The sequence below is a fragment of the Onychostruthus taczanowskii genome, unplaced genomic scaffold (assembly GCF_017590055.1).
Source record: "Onychostruthus taczanowskii isolate IOZ18803 unplaced genomic scaffold, ASM1759005v1 scaffold38, whole genome shotgun sequence".
In the NCBI taxonomy this organism is placed as follows: domain Eukaryota; kingdom Metazoa; phylum Chordata; class Aves; order Passeriformes; family Passeridae; genus Onychostruthus; species Onychostruthus taczanowskii.
This window is the reverse complement of record NW_024501237.1, coordinates 3403535-3422615: the sequence shown is the minus strand read 5'-3', so window position 1 is coordinate 3422615 and position 19081 is coordinate 3403535. Positions and strand designations below refer to the sequence as shown.

Genomic DNA, 19081 nt, shown 5'->3' with positions numbered 1-19081 from the left:
CCTTAATGTGATCCCAGTCTTCAGCTTTGTCTGCTCCATTTGTCTCTCTTTCCTCAATGGTTTCCTTGAGTAATTCATTATCTTCACTTATTTTTTTGATACTGTTGTCTGGTCTTGGAGGCTTGCCTCACAGGGGGATTTCCCACTGCAGCATTCCCTCACTTCATTTTCACAGGTAAACAGAAAGTAGCAATCGGACATTATCTGAGATAATTATCTGCCATAATTAGCAAACCAATATGTTCACTTGTGCACACTGTTAAACTGCACAGAGCAGAAAGAATCAGATCTGCCAAGGCCACTTCCAAGTCTTGGTCACCAGCAACTCAATAACTGCCAGAATCCTGACTTTCCTGACTTTTTAAACTGTTTTAAAACTAACTGTTCCATCTGTTTTCCAGGGATGCTTTTATAGCTCTTAGCAAAGCCCTTGACAATGCCAGTTCTGAATCCCATTTTCTAGATGTGTTTGCATCCAAGAGAAACATCTGAACATCTGGCAAATAAAGACAGCCTCCCAACACATGACTGAACACACTCCATGTGTGGAGTATGGAAGCCACGGTAGCCAGTGAACCTCATTCCCACACACACAGGTACCAGGGCTGAGTGCAGGAGCTGGTCAGCATTCCCAGCACAAGGTCAAGACTTACCATTGCATCGGCTTTGTGCTTCAGCCTCTGGGCCTGTTCAATGTAGTGTTCCTTTGAATGTTGCCTAAATTGGGGACATAGAGGAAAAACAGATGAAAAAGGGTAGGATAATTATCAGTTTTACTTTCTTATCCAGAGGATGCTACAGGTTGATTGACTTCTTAAAAAAACATATGTTGGAATAATATTGAAAATTTACATTTAGAAATAAAAAAAACCACCAGAGGTTACGCTTCTATGGGAACACGTTAAATTCCTCATTTCCAAGGAAAGACAGTAGTTACGTCATCTATCATTCCTCAACTACAGATCCATAAATAAATGTTAGTTGAAACAAAGTAAATTTGGCAGCAACCATACACTTATCTGAGACCAAAACTTGTATTCAAGTTACTTGCTTACAAGAGAGAAGGTCCCTAGTTTCCAGTGTAGCTTCCTTCAAACCGTCATAAAACTTTGCTTTCTTGTAAACCTTTACTTTGCAGTTGGTGGCATGAGAAGGCAGTACAGGGCAGATCTCACAGATCTCTCCCCCCACTCTTTCCTCCCAAAGAAGCGCTCATGAAAAAGCAGAAGCCAGGGTGGCCTCATGGCCAGCCCTGCCTCATGCCTTCAGAAAGAAGAGGGGTGTCAAACAAAAACTTACTTTTCAAACTTGAGCAGAGGTCTCCTTGGCTTAGAGGTACCATTTGGCATAGAAGGCACTGGGAAAGGCTTTGTGACATCACCTGCAGATCCCTGAAAACGGGCAGAGATAAAGCTGGTTAGAGAAATATGCCTAAACCAATCCAAAGCCTGGCTTTCCTAAATCTCAAGTGAAAATGTTTATCTGCCCCAAGCATAGTCTATTCTCCAGGGTCTCTTCCCAAGCAACCCCTGCTTGCTTCTCACCTGACTGCTTGTCATGCCTAACACCACTCAAACGTCTCTCAAGCTCAGAGAAATTCAGCAGCAGAATTTCCTTGTACAATGACTAAGAGAGCAGTGAGGCTGCAAGTAGCACAGTTTTCAAGTCCTCTAGCCAAGGCAGAATGATAAGATCTAGTCACATTTATTTCCACGTTAACCACACAACAACTGCTGATTCCCCATTCCTAACTACAGGGAAAAGGAAAAAGCAAGCAGTTAGAGCCAGCTAATAGAGTGTCCACAGTCTGGCTTAACACACACAGAGCAACATCCCTGACCACACGCCCGAGCCTCCAGTAAACAGCCACGTAATCAAATTTTGTAACCCAGAAATGCAAATAATCAGCTGCAAGAATCATGAACCATTCTGTAAACAAACTAGAAAAGCTTACACCTGGGTTGTAGTCAAAGCCACAGGTTGCTTGTTTTCATATTTTTAAGCAATCCCCTCTTTCTTTTTGTAAGCATACTTATTTTTACACCAATATACCAGTATTGTATTAGCAGTTGCCTACAATCTGAAATGGTAATTAGCATAAACACGACTGTCATGCCTTTGGAGTTTACAGAGTATGTTTCTGAAGAGAATCACATAGCACCCATATTGGAGGAAACATCCCACCTACTTTGATACCCTTTGACAGTTCCATATGATTTCCCTCCACTCTCCTGTGCTTGGCAAACAAAGGATCCTTGTGGTTGCTCTTGTTCTTGGCAGGGTTGTCCATGGCAGGCAGCTCATCAGTCTCATTTCTGGGTCTCTTTTGGGACATCTTGGCTGACTTTGAGGCAAGTTGTGCAGCAGACATGGATGGCAGTGGTGGGAGCACATCTTTCTTCTGGGTTTCAGATGAAGCTTTTGATGCTCTGGAGATGGGAAGCAAATTCATGAACATGGTGTACATACATTGTGGGGATTTTTTACAAACTTAGTTACATCATGTGCCAAGTCTGTTTAAACTCCCCTTTAAGTGTGAGATGACTTGTTAATACAAAGAATTCACCAAAAGTGAAAGGAAACTTCAGGAGCATTGTGCTTTAGACAGCAAACCTTCACCTACCATCAACATACAAGCAAGCTGCTTTTCAAGTAGGAATAAGTCTCAGAACTTGTCCTTGGAGCAAACACTTGTAATCAGAACATCAGGACGTTGCAAAAAAAGCATGCCTCCAGTACAACCCCTTTTCACTAAGTGAAGGAGGTGATTATAGTGACTAAAATCCCTGGGACAAATCACCCAACAAGGCAAATGAACTGCAGTATTGCCTACCTCTCCCCCTTTTAGTAGATGGTATTTTTTGTGGTCAGAGATACTCACCCTGACCCTTGATCCTCTATGTGCTTTGATAGTATTAAGCTGAGTTCCTCCTTTAACACTTGCTAGATCAACTAGACAACACTCACAAAGCTGAGAGAGACTTAAATGCTATGCTTTTAAATGGCAGAGATTATCACATTTACTAACATTAGATTTCTGATCCTTTGAAGTTAGGATGAGCAGTCCTAAGTAGCACCAAATAGTTCTAAACTTTGTTTCACCACTGCTCATTTACGTATTTTTATTCAGTTTCTCGTAGTTTTCAAGAAAACGCTGAGCAGGGAATCCCAGCTCGTGGACTGCAACATCAGAAGAGGAGGAAATAAAGTTTAACCCAGTGAGGAGACTGAGGTGCGATGGTGCACATCCTGCCTCATTCTATTGTGCGTGGGACAATCCTCTCCCCTCTTCCACCACACACTTTTCCCATGGTTTGGTCCCCACTCATATCACACACATGCTCCCAAGCTTCTCCACCTTGGCACAGCTGATGTTTTTTTAGAGCACAGAACCATCACCTGGCACACCCAAGTGCACTCTCTTCCCAAAAACGCATCCTGTTCTTCCCAGTCCAAAAGCCAGAACATGACTAGAACAGGTGCTCATTTTCACTGAGAAAAAGGGAGGAATGAGCCCCAGAATTAAAGCACTCCCATGACTACCACAGTTCAAATATCCCTTCACCCAACTAAATGGTAGTCCCAATTCCTCAGTGCTTCCAGAGTGCGTCAGTGTTTTCTCTCCAGAAAAGCAGTTTACCCCTATTGTCAGGACACAAACCTCAACACTACATACCAATCCAAGCCAACACCTCAAATTCAAGCCACAAGCAAGCAGGAATTGAATGCAGTAGCCCATGACTGAGGCATGAGTCTCCCCTCTTGGGAACACTGCCCAGTTGGAAACATGCTCTTGGAAGCATTCACTGGAGCAAAGGGCTAGCCAGAATGCTGGCAGTGCTCTGGTATGTAAATTACAGGGGAAGCTCCAGCAGAGCTACCAGAGGCACTGCAAATGCTGCATTGGGAAAAAGGAGGAATTCCTGGTCACAAAGGCCACCTGAAATTCCAGACAGTCAGGACTCAAAAGGCACATTGGTTTTGTGTCCATTGGGTCACTTATGAAAACAAGACAAAGACAACAGGATGACTTTAGTGGAGAAGGGAAATGCTCACTGCCCTAACCCACCCACACCTACAGAGGTGCTTTCTGGACTGGTTGCTTCCAGGATGTAAAGGCAAATCTGCTTGTAGATTAGGTTTCAGAAGGAACATTATGTAAGAAGCAAACTCATGAGTATAAGGACAGAGATACAGTTCCTTGATCTTAGTTGTTTAGAAAAGACTTGGATTTATACATCCTTCTGCCATTCCACCACTGCATACTCACTTCAATTTACTGGAGTCTTCTTTAGCTGAAGACTGCAATGATTTGGGTGTTTTTTCAGATTTAATTTTCTTCTTATCAGTCTCCTCCTTCTCTCCCCTCTAATAGGAAGAAAAAAAAAAAAAAGGAAACATAAAATCACTGAGGTTTTCTCATAAAACACAGACCAACACAGCTAAGTTTCATTGAGTCTGGTAAAAAAAAAAGAAGAAAAGATACCTTATCAGACCCAACTAATTGCAAACCCACAGCACAGAAGATACAGACTGAAAGCTCATAGACCAGTAACCTAAAATGATATTTTATCTAATTTTGCTTGGATAGATTAATTGTTTTGCAGTGGCAGGGATGGAACTGTTAAACCTGTTGCTACAAACAATAATCAAAAGCAAGGCACTTTCATGTGAGGTACTCTACACAGGTACTCCAGATGTGCAGGTTTTTATCACCAAGATGCTGATACAAGTGAAATTTTAAAGCACTGGTAACCTGGGGACCCCAGAGCTGATGCAGCACTGCAGGTGGGGCATCACCAGAGAGGAGGAGAGGGGCACAATCCCCTTCCTCAGTCTCCTGACCACACATCTTTGGATGCAGCCCAGGACATGTTTGGATTTGGGTTGCAAGCACACACTGCTGGGTCGTGTCCAGCCTCTCATCCAGCAGAACCTCCTGGTCCTTCTCTGCCGGCATGCTCCCAGTGAGTCCTTCTCCCAGCCTGTACTCATGCCTGGGACACAGCCAGCTTTGTGCCACTCACAGGGGTGTGCTGTGACACAGAGTCTGTCTCTGGCAGGGTGCTGAGAACAAGGCTCCAGCACTGAGATCACATCCTTACACTGTGTTCCAGGTTCCACACTGCCACCAAAGAATGTCTGACAGCTGTACCTGACCCAGCTGGCTGCCGTGAGACCTGAGCCCCCAAGGGTACTGATGCACTGACAGAACTGACTGTGAGGCTCTCAGGGGGGGTTTCCCTGCAGTCAGGCACTGAGATTGCAAGAGAAGATATTTCTAACCTCAAATAGCTCCTCTCCTGTGTCTCTTAGACTGACTGCCTGTCTCCCTTTGTCCCATTGCTCTGTAAGAGCAGGAATTTCTGAGGTCTCACAAGTTTCTTCATGATTTTCCTGCTCTTCTCAATTCTCCCTCACAACTGTAGAAAGTTAATAAAATGACAAAACTAAATGAAAACCAAACCAAGGTTATTCACTCACCCATGCTGAGCCACCTGCTCTGTGAGGACCAAAAAGGGACCCAGGGACTGAAATATCCAGAGGGAATACTCATTCCCCACAAGGTCTGCAGCCAACTCTTTATGCAGTTGACCCAGCTGGCTGGAGGTATATTCACAGTCTCCTTTGGGAGTCAGCTTTTCAAAAAACACTTGTGAGCAACAATCACCTCAGTTAAATAAAGGGCTGTCTTGTAATTCAAGGGAAAGCCACCTTTACAACTGGTTTTATTGTCTGAGAAAACCAGGATTTCAAGAAAACAGAGCAAAAATATATTCTAAAATCCTAAAACACATTAGACAGCTTACAGGGTTTTCATTTGCTCAGGAGGGGATTTGTGACCAACAAGAAACATCTGCAGACAGTTTTGATTCACATTCCCCTTGATAATAGCTTTAGAGAAGGATAACGGCTCTAATCCCAACCTATGAAATGGCAAGTCCACATAGGCTTTTCAAACGTCACATTAGTCCGTGTACAAACCCACCTCCCACTCTACCTCTCACCTTCTTCTTTGCAAGGGACTCCTCAGGAGTACCCATGGCTTTCCTCTTCAAATCTTGCTTCCTCACATCAGGAAGGTCCTTGGTCTCTGCTTTCCTCTGGTGCCCATTTTTCCTGGGGGGCTGAGGGACTTTTTCCAGGTGACAGAGATCTATTTTCACCACGAGGTGCTCACGGGTTGGGGGATCTCTCACTGGTGAGAGCAACTTGTCTCCGAGAGGCAAGGGCAATTTCTCCTTGTGCAAATCCTGAGGCCTGTGGCTGCTGGTCCTGATGGGGGCTGTGCCCTGGCCATCGTGTGCCTGGGCATCTCCCATGAGCCTGGGCTCCAAGAAAGGTTTGGCCTTGGCCTGGTGGGAGCCCTTGTCCTTTTTTTTCTCAGAGGGCTCTTGAAGTCCTGGTTTTGGGTCTTTTCTGTCACTGGATTTTGTCTTCACTGTTTTTTTGACTTTTGGCTTATCCCTGAAAGAGTGATCTGTGACCTCCAAAGGACCAGGCTCACTCTCCACCTTCAGGCCCTTCCTGGGCCCCTCGTGCACCAGGGGCTTGCTGGGCCTTTTGATGCCCACAGTCTGCCTGGGCGAGGGCTGCTCGGCGTGCGCAGGAGCCCTCTGGAAGCTGCGTTTGGTCGGAGGAGCCTCCTGGGGAGCCCTGGCCACCTGGGTCTTGTGAGGAGGCTCCCTCAGCTCAGCTTGCTGCTGGGAGGAATTGCTGCTGATGCCCTGCTCCTGCTTCTTGACCTCCTCACACCCACCCCCTCGGGCAATGTCACTGGGGCTCTCTGTTGGCACTGCTGGTGGGTTCACCTTGGTCAGCCAGTTGTCCAGCTGCCACTTATTAGAAGTTGGTGGCTCGGGCTGCAGACAAAAAGAGAAAGGGAGGATTCAAACTTGATGCCTTTATGGGCTGTTTTCATCCTAGCACAGCTTACCAGAGCCTAGGGACTGCTGCCTAGAAGTCTCAAAGCGTTAGCTTTTGCATGTGGAGAACTGATTATAAACAAACAGGCCATGTGCACTAACTTACTCCAGAGCATCATGCATGAACAGTTGGCTGAATAAAAAAAAGGACAAAAAGGTCAATGGCAAGTAGCTAGGACTTCATTAGTATTTCCAGGATAAACCAGGCAGAATTTAGTAAAGAGGAGATGTATAATATCTTCCTTCAAAGACACCACATTGCAGTGGGCACAGTTTGTAACTGAACTGCTGCAGGGCAAAAAGTGTAAGAGTGAGATAGAAAGATAGGCTGCCTGAAAGCTTGTTTTTGGCTTCTCCCTGTTCATGCACTTCTAAGGTGAAAAGCAAGAGAGCTAGAGCTGAGGGGAGGAAAAATAAATTACAAGGGGCTTTGTAAGAGGACCTCAAACTGCCAGTGGATTGTTTTGCATCAGCTGTGGTCTGCAGACACAGCCATCTACTTCCCAGTGGCCTGAGAATGTTTTGCAAGCTGAAGAACTGTTTGAAAGCATGGGACATGAGCACTTCTGCAACAGATTTTTTTTTAAAATGCACGGTCTCACAATTATGAAAGCTTAAGGCACCAGGTTCTGTTTGTCTGCTTTCTCCAATAAAAGCCTCAAAAATGCCAGTGCAGCAATATCCAAGCCAAATTCAACAGCAGAAAGACTAAGTATATTCCAGCTTTTCCTGCAGGTCTGATCCCTTCAGCTGCAACCTGGGAGAAGCTGAATATGTCACTCAGACACAGAGCTGCAGGGAGGCAGCTGCTCCTCTTAAATTATCAGGAAACTGGTCTCACCCTGACGCTGCCCGTAAAGGCACCAGAAATCCTGCACAGGCAGAGGTGGGCACACACAGCCCAGCTGTGCTTTCCCTCTGTGCCTTCTCTTGTCTCCCCAGTGAAGGCACCGATTCCTCCAGGAGAGCTAGACAACTGTGCCAAAGGACATTGCAGAACACTTCCAGGTTGGGTATCTGAAAGTCTAATTAGCCTGGTAGTAAGGGTAACTAAGGCTGACAAACTCCAGAATGGAAGCAAAGGGCAAGAAAAGTTGAATGATGCAGCAAAGCTGTCAAGGGACACCTGATCAATGAGAGCGTTCCAGTCTCCTGCCCTGACGCATTGAGACAGCAGAGTGAGGCAAGGGGCTGTGTAAGCAGCCTCTGCCTTTCCTGTGCATTCACCTCAGGTGCTGGTGCTCTGGGAGGGTCGCTGGTGTCACTGTCACTCGAGTGGCTCTCTGTCTCCGAGTCTGAGGAGCTGTCTGAGTCACTGGTGCTCCCTGACTCCGAGCTGCTGGAATGTGCTGATGCCACGCTCTTGGGCTGGGACTGTAAGGTACTGCAAGGCCACCATGAGATAAAATTAGAAAGCAGCATGGTTGAAGGTTATTTACTTATTATATTGACAGTTTTATTAAAAAAAAAAAACCAAAACTGAAACCCCATTATTTTGGCACGGAGGTGAGAAGGCCAGAGAAATACATTGGCATACTCAAAAAATAATGCACCACAATACAAAATTGCTGGAAATAATAAAACCTTCAACTCCAACCTAGTCAAATATGTAGCAGGATGCCACTGCTACAATGTGGAGCTGCGTTTTGCAAACCACAGTTTAAAAAGTACTGAAACTGCCCAGTACTTTTTGAAAAAATTTGGTTTTCTTTTTGAAATAGGCTTACAAAATTAAAATGTAGATATTTTAATTTATTTTTTCTACTTTGATTTCCCACATCAGTATCAACACATTTTTATGAGTCGGAGGCAAGCTCCTTGCTGATCCAAGACCAGTATAATGACAACACTCCTATTTTAAGAGTTTGCAGAGACACAGATCATGCCAAGTATTGGCGTGCTCCTCTGCAAGGCTGATTTTTTAGACCACTCTTGTGCTTGAAGAATATACATATCAAACCAAAAAAAATCTATGTCAGTGCTCTCATATACGAAAAATTTTGAGCTTTTCCATCTTTCTTCCTCAAATGCTGGCATATGGCTCTTCAGTCTACCTTGAATATTGCCTCTGACTAACAATACATGGCAGGAACTGCTTACAATCAGCTTCCTTATCAAGAGGAGCTGAAACAGCCTCAATGAGTCTTCCTAACCCTTTCCTGTTCTTAACCCACTTGGCTGTTTTGGGCTTCCTTCTGAGCTAAAACTGGACTCACATCTCACCCATGGCCACTACAGCTGAAAATCCCATTAGCTGCAGTGTGATCTACAGACACACTGGTGGAGGGGAGGAGGAGAAGAGAAAGGAGCAGTTGAGGAAATACAGTTCTGGTTCATAGGCAAGGTCCAGCATTTCTAAGTGGAGCTTTCCACACAGCTAAAGCTGACTTCCAAGAGCAGCCAGAAACCAAAGTCTGTAGCTACAAGAGAAACCAGGAATCCTTACCCTCCTACCCCACGTGTAAAAATCAGCTTTGTTTTTCTCCTTATGTGGTCTAGCTAGTATTTGGGAACAAACCTGTACCTTGGAGGAGCAAGTGAAGAAGGTGACTTTTCAACAACCTGTTTTGTTCACAAAGACAAAGAGGAGAGGGGGAGGAAAGGTTAGCTCAGAACTCAGAACAATGCAACAAGTGGTGATGTTTAAAGGGAAGTCTGTGTGCCTAGTGTAAAAAACAGCTAAAACCGACTTGATCGTCACCACTCTCTTCACTATCACTGAGCTGCAGGTCGTCCTGGAGCATTCTGAAAGACAACCAGAAGATAAATATCAGCCAAGGCAGACACATTTTGAAGCAGCAGGCAGTGATAAAGATTTGGTTTGTATTTGCCAAAGCAAGACAACCTCCCAACCTCCCCCATCCTTTCTGAACATCTGGCATGCTCAATCTACTAAACCCTATCATTACCTGAAATGAATGGTTAAAATGCTTTAGGGGTTTTTTTGGGTTTTGGTTTTGTTTTTGGTTTTTTTTACTGGTACAGTAAGAGACTCTCATGCTGTCAGCCTGCACTAGCCTCCCCAAGGGACAGAAAGCATCAGGAGCACCAGGAGATGTGCATGTTCACAAACTCTGCTCTCAGGGGCTGCAAATATTTCTTCTGTCCAGGGGTTCTCATTTTGCTGCTCAAGTCTCCTATCACACATGTGTAAGTCAATGCCAAGGTCAAGCCTATCTCCCTTCTCTACTCAAGGAACTCCATTCGCCTGCATATTTTCAGCAGTACTGTCAAGCAGTTCAGGTACTCAGAGCAGTTTACAAGTGGAGAGGCAAGAGCTCTGTTTCACTATTGCTAGAGAAGAGAGCTGGCTGCCCACAAACATTTCCAAAAGCACCATTTATTCCTGTGGCTGCAGGTGGTAACTACTGCTTGCAATTTTTAATTTAAATGCTGGAAGGGAAGGAGAGGGACCCAAAGTTCTCCCAGACTGTTATCCCCCTCTCTGGCAATTGTGCAGGCATCCCAAAGGAGTTGAAAAAATAGGCAGATAAAACCTGGCTATTCAAAAGTATAGTTATTCAAATCTTGAACTAGCTGGCAATTGATTCCTCAAGCCAGATGATTATTCAAGTGTCCTTCCAAAAATGGGATCAAAAGCTTGGGAGCTGAGACAGAGATTTTAATCAATCATGAAAATACTCCGCTTATTTCAACCTCATTTCAAGCCAAGGGCTTTCTGTGAGAAATGTTTTTTGCCGCCAAAAAAGAAAAATAGGACTCTGACCCCTCATGACAACATGTTTTATAGCAAGAAAACAACTATAAATGATCCCCAGTGAACCACATCACCCTGGAAAAAGGGGGAGAAATTACTAAAAAGTCAGTGCTTTCTTTGTTCATTTTGACTGCCATTCCCCTGTGATCTACCCTCCACTGCCTCACTTCCTCACACACCTTCTTGCTGGAAATCACCTCTTGCCTCTTCATTTAGAGTAAACACTGAAGGGAAGCACTATGAGACACCACCTTGGAAAAGGAGAGCTCCAAATTTCCTACAGAAGGCAAACAGCCTGCAGCAATTCTACATGAGCCAGCTCTGCCTGGGGGCCAGAGCCCAAGCTCACTGCCAGACAGATGAGGCACAGAAATGAAAAAAGAACAGTGACAGTACAGGCACTCTCCACACTTCTGGGCAGTCTGGCTAAGCATCTACTGGTATTTCAATGAATCCTTTTTATTTTCTTTTACAACTCCTAAGGGGAAGGAGTCCCCTCAAAGATGGTAGTGAAGAAACTTTCAGGGATGCTAAAACATGCTGAAAGGTTTTAAGTTTGGTTTTGGGGTGTTGTTTGGTTTTTTGGTTTGGTTTTGTTCTGCTTTAAGAATTGTGGACTAAAGACTTATTTCATTTGGAGGTAAGAGGATAATCACAGAATCACAGAATGGTTTGGGTTGGAAGAGACCTTAGAGATCATTTAGTTTCAAACCACTGCTGTGGACAGGGACATGCAAAGACATTACCTAGATCTCTTTAAATCTGATTTAACTGTTTGTAATAAAAAGGACTACCTTTTCCACCTGAGCTGCTGGTAAATAAAATACATCAGCAAAAAAGAACACTGCAACTACTTATATAGGTTCAAGGAAGACCACTAAAACTTCAAGTCATACTTCAGCAAGGGTAGACAAAAATCAGTTTCCCCAAAACAAGGTTTTGACAAATTGTTAAATAGCCTAGTTAAAGAAAATAAATCTGCCTTAATAATTTTAATGCTCCAGTTAGCTCAGGAATAATAGATGCCAAGGTTTCATTTGCAGGACCTGTTCATTGGCAGCTTATGTACACACCATTAATCTCCCTAAAGCTATTTAAAAAGAGTTCTTTCAGTGAGAGGAGCAGCACTAAAATTATTATCACTTGCCAAAGAACCTCACTGAAAGCACAGGCTGGTCCCTCTCTGCTAGCCAGGTTAAAGATGCATCACCAAGACTGAGCTGGCATGTCTTGTTTTCAAAGAAGGGCTGCTTCCATTCCAGCACTGCCAGGTGCAAACTTCAGGGCTGCATTCAAGAATGAAATCCATCTGGGAAATCCCTGCACGCTCTGAAAAGCTGAATGCTTAATTTGGGCACACAGATGCCCTGGGATTTCATCTTCTAATTAACCAGCACAATCACTGTTTGTTTTCAGCCAGCTACACTTTGCAACACAAGCTACTCCGGGCAGCTGAATTTTCAGACAGTCACGTGCGCTTTGAACAGCACAGAAAGGCAGGCCTGTTGTACCAGAGAAAACAAACACAGAAAAGAAGGGATGTGTCGCTTCAAGGGAAAGATGTAGAACAAGTCCTCAGGCAAACTTCACTCAGACACAAACCCAGGCCACCCTGCTCCTCCTGCTTCCACTGCCTTTGCTGACCATGGGCTCACGCATCCCTTGCAGATGAACAGTGGCTCTGAAGCGCCCGGCAAGGACACTGAGCAGAGAGGGGATCACACCTACGGACAGAGCTCCATACTGTGCCAAATTTACAATTCTAGCCTCGTGGGCTAAGGAAGGAGTCTCTTCCAATTCTTGTCTGCAGGAAAAGTCTCTTCTCTCTCTGCTGCCTTGAAAACTGACTAAAGGGTTAAAGGATTTTTACAAGCACTGTGAACTGAAATAATGATGATGGTCATAGGGAGCTGGGGAGGAAGGCACAGCCTGGAGTAGCTGGAACTCCTAGTTTCAGTAGTGCAATGAAAATTTTCAGATGTCATTAAGGAGGAACAAACTGGGGTGGTTGAAAGTGAAGCAAAATAAGGAAGAGATTAAGGGAGCAGTTGACTGCACAGCAAGACACTATTCCACACTCCCAGTGAGTGAGGGCTCCTCTGCATTATGCTGGAACAGCAGGAAAAGGGATGTTTAACAGACCCTACAGAGCCAGAGTGAAAAATTATACAATGTCAACCAAGATGGAGACATGGTTTTGCTCTTACTTGTGACTAGCCCAGTTTTCTTTGGTTTTTAATTAAATGATTTGTGATAAGGAAAAGGCAAACAAGTGGAGTAAGCATTGTAGTCTGTACTTTGCAGCCTTCCATGGAAGAACATATCATGAAGTAACAAGATCTTTATGTATCAAATGAACTGACAGACATTTAAATTTAATGGTTCAGCAAGTGCCTTGCACATGGACCCCAGAGCCTTCCAGACATGGAAAGATTTCTGTTTGTTACTGAGGGCTCAGAACCTAGCAGTGCTGCATTTGGCCAATTAATCCTTAAAGATTAATGTCAGCCCACACAAAACTGCTTTCAAGCAACTTCTGTAATTAACCTAATTAACAGATAACCACTTTCACCTACAAGGACAGCACCAAAGTTATTTTATCTACCTTTTTTTTTTTTTTGCTTTAAAATTTCAGCCCTGTTTTTTATAGTTCTTGTAGGTGTAGATTTACTAGCCCTCCCAAGCTTCAAAACAATATCCAGGATCAATCACATTCAGTTTGGACCTTTTTTTATTTATGTCAGTTGGATGCAGGTTGAAGAGCACAAACCTGTGATGTTAAATAGCCACAGATGAAAAGAACAAAATACCTTTTATCTGGTGCATTAATAGTTGGGATTTTTCTTCGGTTTTGGTTTTAACACAGTCATTGTAATCATGACAAGTACACTTGGCATTGTCAGGTTAAGAGTTGGACTGGATGATCTTAAAGGTCTTTTCCAACCTAAATGATTCTATGGTGCCATCATGAAACACTAATGTTTCTGTTGGTGAAAATTCCCTGCATTGGAAGTTTTCTAAGAAAAATCAGACTGATAAAACCTTAATCTTCAGAACATCGAGTAACCCAAAATTTAGTTCTTTCCTGGTTCTTTAATTAACTGCACAGTAGAGATGTGAACAGGGTCTGGTTACTTACGATGTTCTTGACTGAGAACCTGGCAACGTTTCTGAAGGCGCTCCATAGTGCTCTGGAAATCAAAAATGAATAGGTTTGGTTTATTTGCTTCTTTTGTAGCCTATTATATCCTATGTTCTCTGAGCACCAGATTAGACTCATCACTTTCTTCTAGAACATAATTGTCAGCAGATTATTCATCATTCCAAATGGGGTTTCCTCATGAAATACCATGATGAAATACTGTGATGAACAGCTGCCTTAATGTCTACGCAATGAACATACACAATCTCTTATGCCATTTCTAAATTCATCACTGCTCAACAAAGCACAGGAAATCACACCTTCATCAATGTCAATCAATTGACATGTTATGTATAACACACAACACACAAAACTATCTGTCAATAAACATACTGTGTGTGTTTCCTTTGGCTATCTACTTACTCTGATCCTTTGCTACAGATCCTTCAGGTTGCAATTCCTAGAAAAAAAGGACAAAGTGCAAATTGAGAATAAGATAAATGAGCTCTCTCTTAAGAACTGTGTACTGACAATTTGTTTTCCATGTGTCACTTTACTGTAATAAACATTCCAACTAGCTTGTCAAAGCGTCCAATAGTCCAAGCTGGCCAGACATAGCATGGACAGAAATGTGCTACTGTCACCAAGAAGTGGTTGTTACTACATTAGGGGTATGTGCATTCTTGAAGAAATATTATTTAAATTTAAGATCTGCCAAACATGTCTGTTTAACACAGTCAGCAAATATTTCTGTTGACAAAAAGATAAAACATACTTTGTGCTGCAGCAGAGATACTTAAAATGTCTAAGAAAAGTACCTGTATTTGAAGACCACAATTACAACAAATGTTGCTGAAGCCCTTTTTATTCACCCCCATCGTGCTTTAATTTATCTGACTATTTCTAAAGGTAATACCCCCTAACAGCCCTTATTTATAGAAGGGGGACAAAATCAGATGGAAACACATGCAAGACCAGAAAGCTGTCTTCTAGTTTATCAAAAGTCCTGGCAGAAAGAGGGCGTCTTACCTTTGCTGGGAATGGAAATTTGGAAGGTTCTGCTTTAGTAGGTGTATTAAGAGCTGTCAGGGGAGGTGGCCAAGAGCGGGTCATTTCCTGGAAAGAGATTGAGAGAAGCAGCTATCAGGAGTTCTGCTGATAGGCACAGAGATTAATTTGGATCTACCTCTTCATGCATTTGGGCATGTTTCCCCATGTTTGCTACAAAATGCATGGTATGCTACAAATGCATAGTGATATGCATTACAGGCAAGAACACGGGATATGCCTGGTGAAACACAGAAAGGTGCCAGACTTCTAGGAGGAATCCTTGTGCTGCAACTCCAACCAGCACAACCAGAGTACCCAGTGGGCACCTGTGTGTAGCTCTCTTCCAACTAAAACTGCCCCAAAAGCAGCTTCTGGAGAGCTATTGAGGCATCAGGATTTTGTAACCTCAAGCAACAGCAAGGGAAGTGAGTTGCAGAAACCAAACTGTTCCACCAGGACTTCAGCATCTCAGAACAGCATTTGACATCAAGGAACCCGCTCCTCAAGATCAGCACCACTGGCTTGGGAATCCCAGGGCATTTTCACACTGTGCACAGGAAAGGGATAACAGGGACTCAGCCACAGCCACCTGGAGCCTGTGCTGCTCGCAGAGGCAGTTCTGGCACAAGGTTACAGCATCAGACACCGCTTTGGTCTGCACGAGCAGCCTGGAATTACAGTGAGGGAGCAGCAGCCCAGCAGCAGTGCTGTGCACAGGCAGGTGGGAAGGACACAGGTGTGTTCCTGCTCAGGGCCACGCTGCTGGGGCTGGCAGCACAGACACGAGGCAGCTTGTCCAGAGCCTTTGGAGGAAGGGCACATGGGAATGGCAAACCCCTGACTTGATGCAGGAGTAGTTCTGGCTGTCTTGGATGACTTGTCAGTCTTAAATTGCACCAGACTGTTTTATACTTATGTTCTGATAGAAAGACTGATCTTACAACTCCAGCTGTATTTGAGGCTGACTCTTATTTTTACTTCTCCTCAGCACACCCCAAAACTAGTGACAGCTACATCTGCTGAGTGAACAGAAGCAGAGAGGTATTTTTCCCCCAACCATTACCTTAAGGCATGCAAAATCTAAGCAAAGACAGAGATCTATTATTTAAGAGTATTTAAGAGTACCTACCCTCAAAATTTCTTCAATGGACTGCACATCAATTGGGTTGGTTTGCTGTAAAAAGAAAGAGAGAAGCAGCATGAGTTTGTTTGGGTTTTTTACCAACTGACATGAGAAAGGCATGCACTCAGTGAACATTTGCTTACCAACAGCTCAATAATTTTCATGGAAGCCCATTAGTAATAAAATGCTAGTAAGGATTAAAATTCCCATCAGAAGGGTAGTTAATAATGCACTTCTAAAATGCCTCTTGTTTTCAAGTCCTGGGCAGAGGTGACTGGAGATTCCACCAGGATGCTCTGCCTGGAATGGGGTAAAACTACTTAATGCCACCAGTGGCAAATGGTATTTGCAAAGCTGCTGGTGGTAAATGGAAAAGGGGGCATCGCCAGGCTTTTGGTGTTGAATAAAGCTGAAACCAGTCTGACTCATCAATCCCAAAGTTAAACATCCTGATAGTGAGATAAAGATGTGGTAGACCTGGTAAAGCACCTGATAAAGGAACAAACATTCTACTGATACTACCAATAACTTATCTAAAGCTGCCGAGATGACACAGCTGGCCCGAAGAGATCTGACAATCAATCACTTGATACTATAAAAGCCCAGTCCCAAATTTTAATGGCAAGGGTCTTCTAATGTATTCCTTCTCAGAGTGTATGTGTGCATACACTGATGTGCCCCAGCCATGGGGAACAACACTTCTCTTCCACAAATCAGCTCCTCATCTACTAATAAGGCACGTGCTTTAAAAGTATCTGTCATTTACATGTCCTTTCTTAAGTGATATCATTAAAGGAGGCTGAAACAGAAAGCAACCAAAGAACTGAGTAGTTGTAATGAGCAAAATGGTCAGTTTCTTATCTATAAACAAGAAATTCTATGGAAGTGTTCAGTCATCAGAATAATTGCTGAAAGGGAAAGGCCAGGAAGAATTTATTCACATTCACGAAGTGGACAGTGAGCTACAGTGCCCAACCAGAAGGATCTTCCCCAGAACAAAGTAAAGAGCAGTGCAAGCAAACACTTCAATAAAGTCCAAAGCTGCATCCTTGGCCTTTTCACAGGAAGTCCACTCATCTGTTTCCCACATGCTGCACTATTTACATTGGAAGGAGGAGATGAGGAATGCCTTTCCCTTGCAACCTCATTTGTCTGAGTCTATATAATGCTCTCATTGAAGCAGTGCTCATTTGACAAAGCCTTGAATTTCTTCAAAAAAATCACACAGGGAGGGCTGCTTCTGACCTTAGGCACCCAAGCAAATGAAAGCTGAGGCATGGCCAGATTAGTCACACAAATTAAAGCAAGGCCTGCAGATGTGTCCCATAGCAGACACGAGGAGGGGACAGGGACGGCAAACTGCAAGGAACTACCACATGGCAAGAGATTGGAATGCTTCATAACTCATGGTGCCAAAAAAGGCACCCCTCTTCCTCTTTTTATTCTCAGCAGCTTAACCTAGTATCTCAGCCTAATTTACTTCTTAATTCAGTAAGTGGTGAACAGCAGACACATTCACTTGCATCCTCCTGTGCAAAATGCTTCAGAAACTCCTGACATATCCCATAATAACACCACAGAAATAAACTTCCCACTAAACTGGTAAGAAATTAAGATCCTGCCTGGACAAAGTATTTCAAAACTCTCTCTAGAATGGATTGAATGCAACCAACCAAAGTCAGTCTACTTCACCCATTTCAGAAACTTAAGTTTTATGAGGTGGTAAGTGATGACAAAAGTGGAACAAAATTAACCTGAAAATAAGACAATATCTGTAATAGCCAGTCTGGATCTCTCCTATCCTTGCCAAACAACCCACATCCCCCTTCCTGGAGTTCTTTCAGATAAGCCTAAAAAGACTTTGACATTGATACAGGTTTACATTCACAGAGTATTTATAGTTCAATTGTCAGGAGGATTTATCATAACCCCCAAGGGTTCAGTGACTGGTTCTTCACAGGTCCAGGGGCTCACCAGAAACTACTTTCTTCCTCATGGCACAAAATTTAAAGGAAAACAAACACACAACACTGAACAAGCACCACACAAGTCTGCATCGGCAGCATAAGGACCTCTGTTTTTGTTGGGTTTTTTAGGACACTGCTATCAAATACATGGTGAAATGATTGCTCTAGAGATTACAATCACAGATTGTTTGGAACAAGCACAGGGTCCAAAACACACCAAAACTGTCAGTCAGCTGACTGCACGGGGGGTTCTGCTCTCAGGTAGGACTGTGACTGTCCCTGTGCCCCAAACCTGTGGGGCAAACCCCCTTTCCCTCCATCTCAGCTCCAGTGACTGAGGACATTGCATCTTTTACAGAGCCATCCAGTGCCTAAAGGAGCTGGGCTTTACTGCATCCTGAGTATTTTTGCCCCTTTTGTTTAGTTGTTTTTTTTTTTCCTTCAAGTCACATCTTGGCTGTGTTTCATCTTGTTAAACCACTAAACCACCATTAAACCACAACTACCACCCAGCAGCAAGGGATGTCCTTGTCAGATTTAAGAGAAGAGTATAAGGGAAAGGAGAAATACAATGCTGCTGCAGGAAGAGCTACAAAGCTATAAAGCCAAAGAAATCCCTGAAAGGAGCTCAGCTCCACTGAGGGCTGTGGGTGTGGGAGATCAAATATTCCACATTGCTGTCTATCCCTGCTAGCCCTTTTACAGCCTTTCCTGGGAACACTGTAACGTGCAGACAGACAACTCCAGTTAAGCCTGGTGCATATTTGCTGTATGACACTGACATCTGTACAACCTCCAGCTTGGATTTCCTTATGCCACATTCACACTCTTTCAGTTTGGGAATAACACAGGCCCCTCCAAACATCGCTTACAAGATATTTTGATGGTCATGGTCAAGCACAATCATGGGACATCCAGAAATTCTGGCTTGCTGGGTTTGGTATGGTGTTTTAGAGCCAGTGTTCCCATCCAAACTGATGCTGTGCTTCTCTAACAGCTAGTTCCTGCAGCAATAATACTAATTTAATTACCAATAATATTAATAAGAATACTGATTTAAAAGTAAAAAAAGGAAAACAGCTTCTGCAGGATTCATTACTACTTTGATCATGAACTGTAAAGGACTTCAGGCCAAAATAATGTCAAGCATCTACA

At 43.6% G+C, this 19081-nt stretch overlaps 1 protein-coding gene across 2 annotated transcripts in view; it reads right to left on the bottom strand.

The window, feature by feature from the left end:
* Positions 1-19081, bottom strand: part of AFF1 (AF4/FMR2 family member 1) — a 67225-nt gene that overhangs the window by 8291 nt on the left and 39853 nt on the right. Inside the window, exons 4-15 of one of the 2 annotated variants that reach the window (XM_041411908.1) lie at positions 15966-16010; positions 14816-14902; positions 14210-14246; positions 13784-13835; positions 9617-9671; positions 9445-9488; positions 8154-8310; positions 6009-6863; positions 4271-4368; positions 2189-2429; positions 1300-1391; positions 654-717 (exon numbers count right to left, since the gene is read on the bottom strand). In XM_041411908.1, the coding sequence (XP_041267842.1) occupies positions 654-717; positions 1300-1391; positions 2189-2429; positions 4271-4368; positions 6009-6863; positions 8154-8310; positions 9445-9488; positions 9617-9671; positions 13784-13835; positions 14210-14246; positions 14816-14902; positions 15966-16010 (1827 nt within the window). The remainder of the gene's footprint in view (positions 1-653; positions 718-1299; positions 1392-2188; positions 2430-4270; positions 4369-6008; positions 6864-8153; positions 8311-9444; positions 9489-9616; positions 9672-13783; positions 13836-14209; positions 14247-14815; positions 14903-15965; positions 16011-19081) is intronic. The other variant, XM_041411909.1, reaches the window with a different exon arrangement.